The following is a 13070-nucleotide window of genomic DNA, read 5'->3' as shown; positions in this document are numbered from 1 at the left end:
GGTAGAGCACAATGTAAGTGGCAATCAAAAATAAGTGAAAAGAGATATATATATTTTAAGTATTTCTGTTGTTGTTTCAAATTCGTGTCACTTTGAACGAAGCGCAATTTAATATTCCAGAGGCTCAAGCGAACAAAGACCAAAGGCAAATCACTAAAAACGATATAGAAAATAGAAAGCAAACAAAATGAAGAAAATAAAACCTTAAATGCACAAAATTGAATGATAACCGAAAAGTATGCAGTGTGTACACTGTACAGTGATAACTACGGCATATTTGTATTTATTAAATAGACGCACAAATCAACTCATCCAGGCTTATTCTTCGTGTTTGTCATAATGTTTACGTGTTATTGAGAGACTGTATCTCTAGTGAATGAATTTAGTGTACGAAATCATTATAAATTAAAGAAAATTGCAGAATTAAGTCACACATTTGAGTAGGTTAAAGCCGGAATAACAGATTTCAGTTAATCTAAATTTTGGCTTGCCCATTCTACAGAGGTTTACTGTGGCCAATCATCTTGTTAGGAAAGCGAGAACGACCAGAGACATATATTGTACACATACGCACACAACTAGCTCATAAAAGTGGTGAATACATTTTTTCCTGCTTTAAAAATATTTCATATCTCGTAGGTAGAGAGTGTTGTCAGTCATGTATAAAGGTTATATTAACATCTCTCTTTCTGACAAAAACAAAACACGTATCGGACCACGCACACATATCGGCGCTCACACACTTATCAGTTCGATTCCATACTGTTGCAAAATACACAAACACATTTTTTCCCGTTTTTCTATAATTTTTCTGTCGGCGTTTTTTTTTTGTATACATTCAATAAATTGATAAAATAGAATTAAAATATTGATACGGTCGTTTTCTCTCTCCAATCTTGCATTCGGTCGCTACGGACATGAGCATTTATTAATTTCGGTCTGGAATCATTGTGAGCGTTTAGTTTAGATCAGATTATCGTCCGTTGAACAACGAACGTGGTGATCGTGGAGTAGCCAACATTTTTGGTCTTTCTTTTTTTACGCATAATTTTTGTGATTTTTTTTATCGTCACCAAAAAACGGTGTAAAATTAAAAATAATTATAATTTTTTTTTAAATAATTGTTTATTACATAAATTCAAAAACTGAAGACTGAAAATGGCAACAAATGAAAAACAACAACCACAAGTAAGTTTAAAATAAATATATATTATTTTTTATTCGAGCAAATTTTTCGTCCCAAATTTAACAAAACAATGTCCAGTAGCTATTTATATCGGATACATTTTTTGGAGTGAAAAATAACGATGATTTATTTTTGCATGAATGTGACAATTGTGAAGGCCAAGTTCAAACTACGTAAAAACGTTACAACGTAGAACGCTCAATATTATTTCAATAAGATTCATCTCAAATTCGTCGTAATCGATTCGAAATGAGCGATGCAACGAACGTACGTAAACCAGAAATAGAATGTGAGAGAGCCTTTTTTCATTTCATCACATTAAAGGGCGTAAAAGAGAGGCGAACCAAAATGACACACACAAACAGTGTGCGATTCACAGCGTTATTCTGTCTCGCTTTTATACATTTCACACCAAAAATGTATTTGTTTTTTTTTTTTTCTTTTGTTCACTTCTCTTCTCAAATATGATTCTTGCGCCATCGAAATACGTGCAAGAATAAACGATATCGTACTAATGCTCCGAACAGCAGTTTTTCCGTGTACACTGTTCCGATGCTGTTCATTTGGAGAAATTGAGCATCTTCAAAACTGAAAAAAGTTAGTTAGTCGTCTGCTCTTGAAGTAGCCGTGCACAATACTCTCCTTTCATTTCTGCATTTAAACCATTTTGCATTTAACGTTTTTTTTTCGTCATCGTCCGCATCCAATTTCACTTTTTAAATATAGATTAAAGAGCAATTTTGTGTTTTCGAATTTTATTACTGTATATATAATTTGTGATATTTGTATAATTTTGATGAAAGTTTAAAAGCTACGCAAAACTAAAAAAAAATCATCATTTAAATTCTTGCATTTAAAGTATTTGTCGCCAACTGAATTAAATTCTCATAAAATTCGAAGGAAAAAAATGAAGCAATCCTATGATATTGCTAAGAAGGTAATAAAAAAAAGTATCGTTGTCATTGATATTGATATTGATAATTGAGGTGATAATTAATTTAGTAAATTGAATTAAATATTTGCAAAACAGAACGTGTTTCAAGTGGTCAATTGAATTGGTTACGTGAACAACGTGATAAATTTTCACATTTTATGATTTTTTAGATCGGCTTCGAATTATTTTAATACTGTTTAAATGTATTTCCGAATTGAAAATTCATGTGTTGGTTGTCGCCACACACCAGTTTATATTATTCTTTTTGATGACAATTTTTGTTTTTATTTCAATCTCTCTTTCTATTCTTTTTGCACGAACTGCTTAATACATTCCGAAAATGCTGTACACAAATGTACGATTCTTTGCCGAGATGAAAAATAAATAAATATTTTGTAACTTTATCATGGTTATTCGGCAACCGAGGCGAGATTAAATATACAAACACAAAAAAAAACACACAGCAAGAAAAAGAATTACGAATTGAAACTGAAATAGTAATCAACATAAAATATCATATAGCATATAGCATACAAGTATTGTGGTCTGGTAGGAAAAATTTTTATTTGCGCCAATCACTGAGCGCGCTGAGAGAGGTACGTCAACTCAACATTTGTTTTTTTTTTTCGCCGTCACTCGTTTGTTGGCATGCGAATCGTTCTCAACTCAGAATATACCGCATATACACAGTAGCAAACACCAAACAAGACGGCTCCGCTCCGCTCAAGTAATGAGTGTGAGAGAAAAAAAAATATGAGGCGCGACAAAATCGTAAATTCATCATTGGCGCAAACGAAGATCGCAAGTGTATTGAAGAATGAATTTATTGCATTTTTTTTTTAAATTGAGTAAAAATTTTTGATCACACAACCGCCAACAATCAATGAATATGCACGTCAATTGAAACATATTTTTTTCATATGTGTTTTGATTTAATTCGATGCAGTTGCCGAGGACTATAGATATACTTTCATGTTACCCTTTTTGTCATAGGAAAGATAGAGAGAAAAAAAGTAATGCGTTCGTTGTCTTCAACCAATGCTAAAAATAGCGGCGTCTTCAATGTATATAACGAGAGCAATTGAAGCTGCACGATCATAATATTTTGGTCTTCGTTGATTTTTTTGCGCACGAAATGCAAATAGATTTTCTCTAGCCGTCTTGCCATCAATATCTCGTTTCGAGTACTTCAAAGTAATTCAGAAAAAGTAGCGAAACTATCCGCAAAAAAATTGAGCGCTGAAGAACTTCTCTTTTTTCACTGCCAAACATATTTTGAACTTTAAAATCAGCGCAAAGACTTGATAAGTTTATCATTGGTTTTTTTCAGAAAAAGATTCAATTCTAATCGATTATACATTGTGCAAATAAATTGAGTAATATGAAAGGTGTCCGTTGAATAATTGAAAAAAAGGGAAAAATCGTGCATTATTTGTTCGTTAATTCAAGCGTTATTGACCGAGATAAAGAGAATTTATGTAACGCTCTCGTGCAACATCTTCGGCTGTTTACGTGCCATCAATTGATTTGGTTTTTTTTACCTTTAAAAAGTACACTGGTTTTGTTTTTACCAAAGTTCTAAAATAACTACCGAAATAAAATGGATACGGAAAAAATGACACGAGCGATGGCTCGATGGTGGCAGGTACTAAAATTAATATTGCATTTGACCTTTACCTTAAGCAGTTTGTGTTATTTCTGTCACATCTGCTAATCTTAACATAATCTCCTTTCTCCGAATACCACTTTTGCATTATGAGGTCAAACAATTGAACGACATTCTGAATGTCATGACACATTACACTCATTCACGATCAATAGCTGCAAAGCGAGAAAGAAACACTGTCAACTGCATTTCCATCATCACGTTTTGTTCCAATCGAATCAAATACAATCAATGAAAATAAATCATCGCAATGCACCACCGACGATAAATTAATTGTCAGGCTGCTTTTCAATCAAATCAATGTATGTCAACATTTACTTTGTACAAAATGCAATTGATGTCGTATTTTTTTCTCTTATTTGTTGTGTCAATGGCAAATATTGATTTTTAATTTTCGTATTGTTGTGTGTGTTTTTTCCTGCTCGATCGATTGAATAATGAAGGCGACAAGATAAGAATTTGCCAATATTTCTTGTTGACGCAATATAATTAAATGATAAACGCGTTAATTCTTCTACATGAGCATTCACTGAACATTCATCAATTGTTTAATCAATTGCAAAAGAAAGAAAGAAATTCGGGGTATCCGCATTTGTCAGCCACTTCACTGCAATTTAATGACAATCAATTCTATTCAATGAGTGAGTGAGAAGGAAAGAATTATGAATGGATCGATAAGTTATAAGTGCCAGTTTTTTTTTTCATGATATTGACGCAAATTCCTATGTTGTTAAAATGATAAAATCACAAAAGAAGTAATAAGAATGCCGGAACCTTCACGCTTTACACACAGGACAGTTCAACTATGCATCGCCGATATTTTTTTTTGGCTTATCAACGTAATCAATTTCCATGAACAATAATACATTTCATAAGCACTCGTAAGCGCTCAGCGTAAATAATATTAAATATGTAATACAAATTGTTCAATAACAAATGAAAAACGTTTTGCTCTGCTGACTGACTGAAAGGTATTTTATGGCCAAAAATTACAAAATAATGAAGAACCAGAAAAAATATTGACCGAATGAACGAAATTATTGACGAAAATTCAATTAAAAATAGATGAAAACATTACGATTGGCTTTCAACAAGCAAGTCGCAATTGTTGTTGTGGTTTTTTTCGTTTGGCGGTATTTACACCTCGTGACAACCGCATATTTCGCTTGTTTTGATGTTTTAGTTTTGACTGCACGATCTTAACGAGACTCTACTGCTAATAATCCGTATAAATAATAATATACATCTCATTCGTAGTAGCAAATCGCAAATAGTGGTGCAAAATCAACGTAATTTGAATTCAATGTCCTTTTTATGTGTAGAGTTTAAATAGACGACGTTTTTGCTTTGTTTCTTTTTTTTTGCAATGAACTTCAATGCCCCAATGACGCACACATATTTGCGCTGATTTTTTTCTTTCCTTATCCTTATTTATAGTCTTTCGAAAACGTAAATACTAATCTGATTGCAATCGGAATGTTTTGAGTGAAAAGAGATAGAGAAAAAGATAGATAGAGAGAGAGAGAGAGAGAGAGAGAGAGAGAGAGAGGGAATAAAGAAAAAGAAAAATTTAATTATATCATATTTTCTTACGACATTTTGCAACAGTTAAATAATATGTATAAATTTATTTTCAGACTGTCAACGATCGTAATGATCCTGATGCACGACCGATGCTTTATGATCCCTTACAAGGGAGCAAAACTACAAAAGGCAGTCAATATCTTGCAACGATCATTGGTATGAATCTTATTCCTATCATAGCTTTAATTTTGAACTTTAAACGAACCTACCGTCTAGATCTAACGTCATTAACAGTTTCTTGACTGCTTAAAAGGTCATTGATGTCATACATCAAATATTCATTATCAATAAACGAGAAAAAAAAAGTTTCCACCCGAAGAAAAAAATCGTTGCGCAACCTTTTTTCTCGTTATTATTAGTAGATTAAAGTGTAAATCAAGAAAAAAGTGAAATATAGAACAAACAAACTGACGTTAATTTGAATTTTTTTTCATCCGTTTTGCATTAGTTTGCATGAGTGCTGCAGCAGCTGGAACAGGACTGTCATGGAGCAATTGCTTGGATCAATTGAAAAAAAATGGTACAAATAGTTCAGAAATGCAAGGAGCAGAGATCCAATCAACAGGAATCCAATTAACAGAAGAGCAAGCAACAATGGTTGCTTCATGTTTGGCTATCGGAGCGATTATAGGCGCAATACCGTCTGGCATATTGGCAGATATGAAGGGACGAAAAACGGCAGCCATTCTTATCACCTTCCCATACATAATCAGTTTTCTTCTCATTGTATTCGCTCAAAATGTATGGTGGCTTTATATATCCCGTATACTTATTGGTGAGTTTCAATTGAAAAATATTCAAAACAAACGTTCTCGTCTGTCTCGAATGAATTTATTAAGTAAATAACAACGTGGTCACCTTGATTTAAACTCAATGATATTGACGAAATATATTTGTTGTTGAAAAGCGAAATTCGTCACAGTTTCTATGTGGGGGACTCTTTTTTGTCGTCAAACAATTTATCAAGCTAGTAATAAAAAAAATGCAATGTTTAATCTTGCACAATAATAAGCTATCAGTATTAATTAGAAGAAACAGCATGTTTATGCTTTGTAATTCATCTGCCAAAATATATACTAGGCTCAACATGTTTAATCTAAAGTATATGTGCGCGTTCTGTGTATACATAAAAATAATGAATATTGTACGATGCTGATGATATGTATACATTTTTCTTATCATTTTAGGTATTGCAATTGGTGGTTCATGTGTTGTATGCCCTCTTTACATTAGTGAATATGCCGAATCATCGATTCGTGGCACGCTTGGCACGTGCTTTCAACTTTTCCTGACGATTGGTATTTTGTTTGTCTTCACTGTCGGAGCATACTCCACTTATATAACATTGAGTTGGTTATGTTTGATACCACCAATTTTAAATTTAATCGGATTATTCTTTTTGCCGGAAAGTCCCATTTGGCTATTGAAAAAAGTAAGTTTATTTACAAAAAATTTGCCATTATCAAATGTTGATATAATTTTAAATTTGTGTGATTTTTCTTGATCCATTAATAAAAAAGCATGAGGAAACAAAGGCAGCAACTGCAATAAAATGGTTCTGGGGACGCCATTGTAATGCAAACACCGCAATTCAAGCTATAAAAAATGAATTGGAAGCGGCTGGAAGTGGAAGTGGTTCGATTCGAGATTTGTTTGCCGTAAGAGCCAATCGTCGAGGCTTTTTAATTTGTGTCAGTTTGATGTTTTTCCAACAATTTTCGGGTATCAATGCTGTGATTTTCTTTGCCACAAAAATTTTCAAAGATGCCGGTTCAACAATGGAGGCAAGCACATGTTCAATCATTGTTGGTGTAGTGCAAGTGCTTATGACATTCGCGTCGGCAGCCCTCGTAGAACGAGCCGGTCGAAAGATTCTTCTTTTATTCAGCAGTACAGTAATGGCCTTATGTTTAGCTACATTGGGATACTATTTCTTTTTGAAAGATAGCGGCCATAATGTTTCAAACATTGGCATCATTCCATTATTAAGTTTGGTGATATTCATTATTTGCTTCAGGTAATAATCTCTTGATCTTGATGATTCATTGAAGATAAATTAAAACATTTTTTCTTTCTTTAAAACTTATGTAGTTTGGGCTATGGTCCGATTCCATGGATGATGATGGGTGAGATGATGGCAGCCGACATAAAAGGTATTGCAACATCGTTGACCGTCGAATTCAATTGGATCTCTGTGTTTATCATTACAAGCTCATTCGAACCGTTGAAGACCGCTTTGGGACCAGCATATACATTCTGGATATTTGGTGTGATTATGGCTATTGGATCTGTCTATGGTTTAATGGTCTTATTTGAAACAAAAGGCAAAAGCAGCACCGAAATTCAAATGATTTTGGCCGGCCGAAAATAAGGAAAATGTATTTTTTTTTGTGTCTTTATTTTATATGACTATTATTATTAAATCAATTCAAACTTCTGCTGTGCATGTTTGCGGATAAAAGAGATTATATGCGCTGAAATTGTAAAACAAAATTAGATTCTAGACAATAATTTTTAGGACACTTATAAAAAAAACAATCTTGTTAGGAAGACAATCATTTTGCCTGTAGGGAATGTAAAACATTTAGAGATCGTATTTTTGTATATATTAATATTTACACTTAGTATTTAACTAAAATGAAACGAAAGAGATACTTTTAGATTGTGAACAAATTATTTTATCCAAAAATGATCGTATTACAAATGCATATGTTTTTTTAGAGAAAGTAAATAAAAATTGTTAGGTTATTTTAACGTGGTGTGTGTGTTTTTTCTCAATTTTTTTTTTCTTTTTTTTTATTTCACATGCAAATTTAAAATGCTGACAAGTGAATAAAAGCAAATCTTAGTGGATTCTACATCGGTTGCAAACCAAAATTGAAAAAAGCTATACTTGACAGAAAAAAAAAACTTATATTGAAAAATCTCTTTGTTTTTATCATTTGTTTGTTGTTATTTTTGTTTTAAATCACATTTTAGTTTCAAAGCTCAAAGCCGTGCGGTAGATAGAGATTCATGTTAGATTTCATCATCATCTAGGCCATCGTCTTCGCGAGGAAAATCACCGACTTCAATAGCACCGATGGGTACCATACTTCCGTATTTCTCTTGACATTCGAAATATTTCGTGCCATCAACGCTATTTAGAAAGAGAAAAATAATCGTCCATTCAGAGAAACAGTATACGAATTTTCAAGCTATTTGAATGTTGTTAACGAAAGATACGTAACAACTTGTTTATCTAATATAGATTCTCTATGAATATTACCTGCCATTATGGATGCCTAACGGTTCATCGAATTCGACGCCAATAAAAATACCCGGTTTAAGATGAAATGTGCCTTTATATCTGATTGTTCCAATGCGACGTGGTCCCTTTGCTGTTACCAAACATCGATCGCCAATATTAATCGATTCAGCTTTTTGTTCTTGTTCAAGTTGTTCTTGTTTTTTACGTTCTTCGATGGCTTTCATTTCATCGTCATTGTATTTACCCAAACGGCGTGTTTTCAAATAATCACGGACGGTGTTGCGACGTTCATCGTATTGTTTGTCGGTCAAATCGAATTTTTCCACATTTCCATCGTCGATAAAACTTTGAACATTGTCCACAACATGTAATCGCATATCATTTTCGATTGCAAACGAACCGAGCTCGGCTTCATCATCGTTCAACTGTGCAATCAATTTGTCCCCACTAAATAATAACAGTTGCATTGTACCAGCACTGGCACCTGTTATGACTTCCAATTTTCCCTGTTAAAATTAAATATCGATTCGATTAATTGGAAATTCTGTCATGGCGATTTCATGCAAATCACACATCCAATTCTGGTCAAATCCATTAAAAGACATCGATGAGTCACACATATACACAACGAATTTGATTTAATAATATAAAAAAACAAATTATGATTGAACCAAATGTTCATTGATTTTGAAAAATTACCTTTAACTCGGCAATTTTAATATCTCTTGGGAACTTTTTCTCAAAACTAACAGTGTCATTTTGAGAATTTGATACGTTTATTTGAACAAAATCACCCATTTCGATCCGGCAAATCAAAATTCACTTCTTTCTACGGTTAGAGTTTTGTTGTTAATGTTGCGATGAACTTTTGTTTTACCTGACAAATGTCAACGATCACAATGAAGTTGGATACATACACAATGTTTCATTTAAGATACAATACGAAGAAACGATTTGAAATGTTCGCTAAGTTTTTTTTTTAATGTTTAGTTTTCGAAAATTTGTAAATCATTCAAGCAATTTAGATCTGTATGGTGACAAGATTTTATGTGGAATGCATGGCATACTCTTTATATACACAATAAAAAAAATGCGTTTTTGCTTAATTTCCAGAATAATTTTTGAAATGATAATTCAGACCGTCTCCATCGACACAATTGTATATATTTATGATAAAACACATATGATATATTTATTATGTTGCATTCACGTGGGCTGTTATTTAACAATTTGATTTAAAAGAGAATTCTATATGTGCAAATATTTAATACCATCGCTTCCAAAAATTAATATGAAATCATTCGATTTGCAGGTGAATCATTTCATGTCATAAGCATTTCATAAAATCTTTAACATTTCTGTGGGTTAATATGTCAATAAAATCAACGCTTATGAAAAATAATATGTACACACGCAAATTAAAGTTTAGTTAAGTAATTCATGATTAAGCAAAGAGATGCCAAGTATTTTGTTACCAAAACTGCGTTCAGGTCAAAAGGATTAAATTTTATCGTTAAGATATTGTATTTTCGGTCAGATTGTAAGTAAAGTAATTCAATTTGATGGAAAATTTATGGTGTGTAGTATGAAATATGTCAATTAAAGTGATGCTTCGGGCTGTCTAAGCTTCATCACGGTGTGCACAGAGACCCATCGATGATGTTTAAATGTCATTATCATTTCAATTTTGATGAAATAAGTACCTTGAACACACCAATTGCAAAGACATAAATGCTATGACCTATGCCACTCTTCTGTTTCTACCAGATACACTGTTTATTGGTTGTGAAAGTGATAATGCTTATCTGTTGCAGAAAATATACGGACGGAATCTGTTGCCAGCGTCTTTTGGGGCGATGTAAATTGAATAATCGTGTGAAACCAATGATTATTTAAGCACCGCAAATGGTTACTTAAAGAAATATGACCCAAAGTCATGACCTTTGCAGAAAAATCAGCTAAAAAGCATTAAGATTACTAAAGGAATAGGATTATAATCAACATTTTTTTTGTAATACCGCATATATTCTTTTATAAATTAACTACCGTTTTTCTGCTTTTAATGGAAAAAAACCGTTCAATAACTCCTCTTTCGGCAACAAGAACAATTATTTTTTAGTTTTTTTTTTGTTATGTCATCTGAAAATTGGGATTGTGTGGAAAAAAACATGACTATATTTCAAAATATTTACTTCTTAAAAAACCATCCAAAGAAAAATATTTATTTTTTTTTCGTTGATTTGAAATTAGAAAAGAATAATATCTATGGAATCTATACCACTGGAAAAAGAAATGAAGTGAAAAAAAATATTGGCCCATTACGGGATCGAACCGTAGACCTTCGCGTTATTAGCACGACGCTCTAACCAACTGAGCTAATGGGCCCATGCGAATATGTCAACCGAATTGAGTTTTCTTTAGTTGTAACAAGCACTCATCGCATATTATATCGGCATTGCTCTATTCTATTTTTGTAACTGAATGAATAACTCGATTTATGCAAATTTATATGAGTTGAAAGTGATTTCTTCCACTATTAGGCCTAGTAAAAAAAAAGTTTTCGTAATTTTGAAAAAAAAGTAGAAAATTGGTTATATTGAAAGTTTTGTGTGTGTTGAATGAGGATTAATTTGCATGGTTAATCAATCATTTAAAAATGAATGTTTTATATCAAAAACAATAAAATTGATAAAACAGAGCATCCTAGACTGCTACCATCAAACAAATGATGTATGCCCCAAGGGTTTTACAATATTTTAAAACGAATCGCAAATCAAATGATGTTTACTTTCATGCAAACAAAATGTTCATGAATCGATTCGATTATGACACTTTGCGTAATAATGATTAAGGTGAGCGTAAGATTAACCTGTTGTAAGGTACCGTAAAATGAGACACGCGACTGAATTATCCCATGTGATTATGTGTAATCTCAATGCTATTGCCCTACCATCGAAAAGCAACTATAATCGATATTAACCGATCAAAATTGATGGTAAATATAAAAGGTCTGATGGTTTGCATTGTTAAATCAGTTGCCTCAAAATTGTTTAATAAAGTTGATTGAATTTTTATCGCAAATAAAATGGCAAATCAATTGTTCATGTTGATGACTGTGTTGTCAGTCGTTGCCATTGCGTTGGCACAAACATCACAATTACAAAAATCTGAACCAGAACCACAAGTTATTCGTGAAACAAATAACAACGATGGCTCTGGAAATTATTTATTCACGTACGTCTTTCTTTAATACAGTGATCAAAGAAAATAACAAAGTGAATTGCTGTAGTTTAATTGGCTCGTGTTATTTATTCTAGTTACGAATTGGATAATGGCCAAATCTTTTCTGAAACGGGACAGTTAAAAACGATTGGCGAACAACAAGCAGTAGTCAAAAGTGGTGCGTACTCTTTTGTTGGAGCTGATGGCATAACATATTGGGTCACTTACTATGCAGATGAGACTGGATTTCATCCAACAATTGGTATGTTTATTATTGTTAAGGGAACTACTGATTTGTGATCGTTTGATTCTATAATCTGAACAGGTACTGGACCGGGTGGCATCGAAAAAGGAGCTAATGCAAAAGTTCACTGAAATCTTTACTCTCTAAATAATGTAGATATAGAAACACAATGAATTCCTCGGACAAGTATTCTTTAAAAAAATCTGATTTACTACAAAGTTGTTTCAAGTGATAAATAAAGGTGAACGCAAACTCGAGAATAAAATCAATCAATTATCAACCGAAATATGTGTTTTTCTTGCTAAATTTATATAGTTATAGAGTGAACGGAAGGACGTATACTGTACATGCATCCAAAAAGTGCTACAATTGGCATTAATGAATGGACAAAATGCTTTATTGAGGTACTTTATTTAAATTATCTGCATGGAGTTGAAAAACATTTTCTTCTTCACTTGAGAAGAAGGATCCTTTTCAGCTCTTTCCTCCTCCTTACTGTCCCTCCTCCTCAGAAGAGCGCTCTCTGGATCAAAGTATTTTTACTTATGGTTCTGGGGCAAATTTCAACGAGAACGAAACTTTCGTTACGAAAGCAAACTAAATATTTGACATGAGGTAAGATCTCAATACCGAAGTTCTTAGGAAACAGAAGTAATATTCAGAATTTACTCATTACTTTATGCATGCAACGTAAAATGTTTTTAGACAAAGGATTATTATTATTATTATTATTTATACGCCTGGACACATGTAATCCAGAAAATCGTATTTATTTGCTGTTTTAATTATGCTCTTGAGTATTTTCTACATTTCTCAATTAAAAAAGAAATTAAATCTTACATCGATCTTTATATCGATTTGAGAACTCCAAGTATATTGACATACAATTGGATGATTTCGCTTTTCAAATATGTGTTCGAATAAATTTGAATAACATTTCACATTTTATCGTCTAAACGACGTCAATTTGATCGCACGAAAAAT

General features: G+C 32.5%; 3 protein-coding genes and 1 non-coding gene across 6 annotated transcripts; 2 read left to right on the top strand and 2 right to left on the bottom strand.

Annotated features, from left to right (window-relative positions):
- Nucleotides 1–434: 434 nt before the first annotated feature.
- Nucleotides 435–8124, top strand: LOC116342774 (facilitated trehalose transporter Tret1). Of its 3 annotated transcripts, XM_031770512.1 has the most exons (7): nt 435–594; nt 1152–1188; nt 5424–5526; nt 5819–6145; nt 6558–6802; nt 6891–7387; nt 7462–8124. In XM_031770512.1, exons 2-7 carry the CDS (start codon nt 1159–1161, stop codon nt 7739–7741), a joined length of 1482 nt encoding a protein of 493 aa, XP_031626372.1. In that variant the 5' UTR covers nt 435–594; nt 1152–1158; the 3' UTR covers nt 7742–8124. The 3 variants fall into 3 exon arrangements, with proteins under 3 accessions (XP_031626372.1, XP_031626373.1, XP_031626371.1); XM_031770513.1 differs by lacking the exons at nt 435–594; nt 1152–1188 and adding an exon at nt 1928–2123; XM_031770511.1 differs by lacking the exons at nt 435–594; nt 1152–1188 and adding an exon at nt 3287–3765.
- Nucleotides 8125–8263: 139 nt separating this feature from the next.
- Nucleotides 8264–9505, bottom strand: LOC116342775 (tubulin-folding cofactor B). The gene is made up of 3 exons (XM_031770514.1): nt 9320–9505; nt 8639–9126; nt 8264–8509 (listed from the first exon to the last, which is right to left on the bottom strand). Exons 1-3 carry the CDS (start codon nt 9416–9418, stop codon nt 8389–8391), a joined length of 708 nt encoding a protein of 235 aa, XP_031626374.1. The 5' UTR covers nt 9419–9505; the 3' UTR covers nt 8264–8388.
- A 1426-nt stretch (nt 9506–10931) lies between these two features.
- Trnai-aau lies at nt 10932–11005 on the bottom strand. The gene has a single exon. It is a non-coding gene; the product is annotated as a tRNA-Ile (tRNA).
- Nucleotides 11006–11640: 635 nt separating this feature from the next.
- On the top strand, nt 11641–12372 carry LOC116342776 (endocuticle structural protein SgAbd-6-like). The gene is made up of 3 exons (XM_031770515.1): nt 11641–11854; nt 11938–12104; nt 12168–12372. The coding sequence occupies exons 1-3, from the start codon at nt 11706–11708 to the stop codon at nt 12215–12217; spliced, it is 366 nt and encodes a 121-aa protein (XP_031626375.1). The 5' UTR covers nt 11641–11705; the 3' UTR covers nt 12218–12372.
- The last annotated feature ends 698 nt before the right edge of the window (nt 12373–13070 follow it).

Source organism: Contarinia nasturtii, unplaced genomic scaffold (assembly GCF_009176525.2).
Source record: "Contarinia nasturtii isolate CC-2019 unplaced genomic scaffold, AAFC_CNas_1.1 Cnas_scaffold_928, whole genome shotgun sequence".
Taxonomy (NCBI): domain Eukaryota; kingdom Metazoa; phylum Arthropoda; class Insecta; order Diptera; family Cecidomyiidae; genus Contarinia; species Contarinia nasturtii.
Note: the sequence above shows the minus strand (reverse complement) of the source record. Positions and strands in the feature narration are given on the sequence as shown.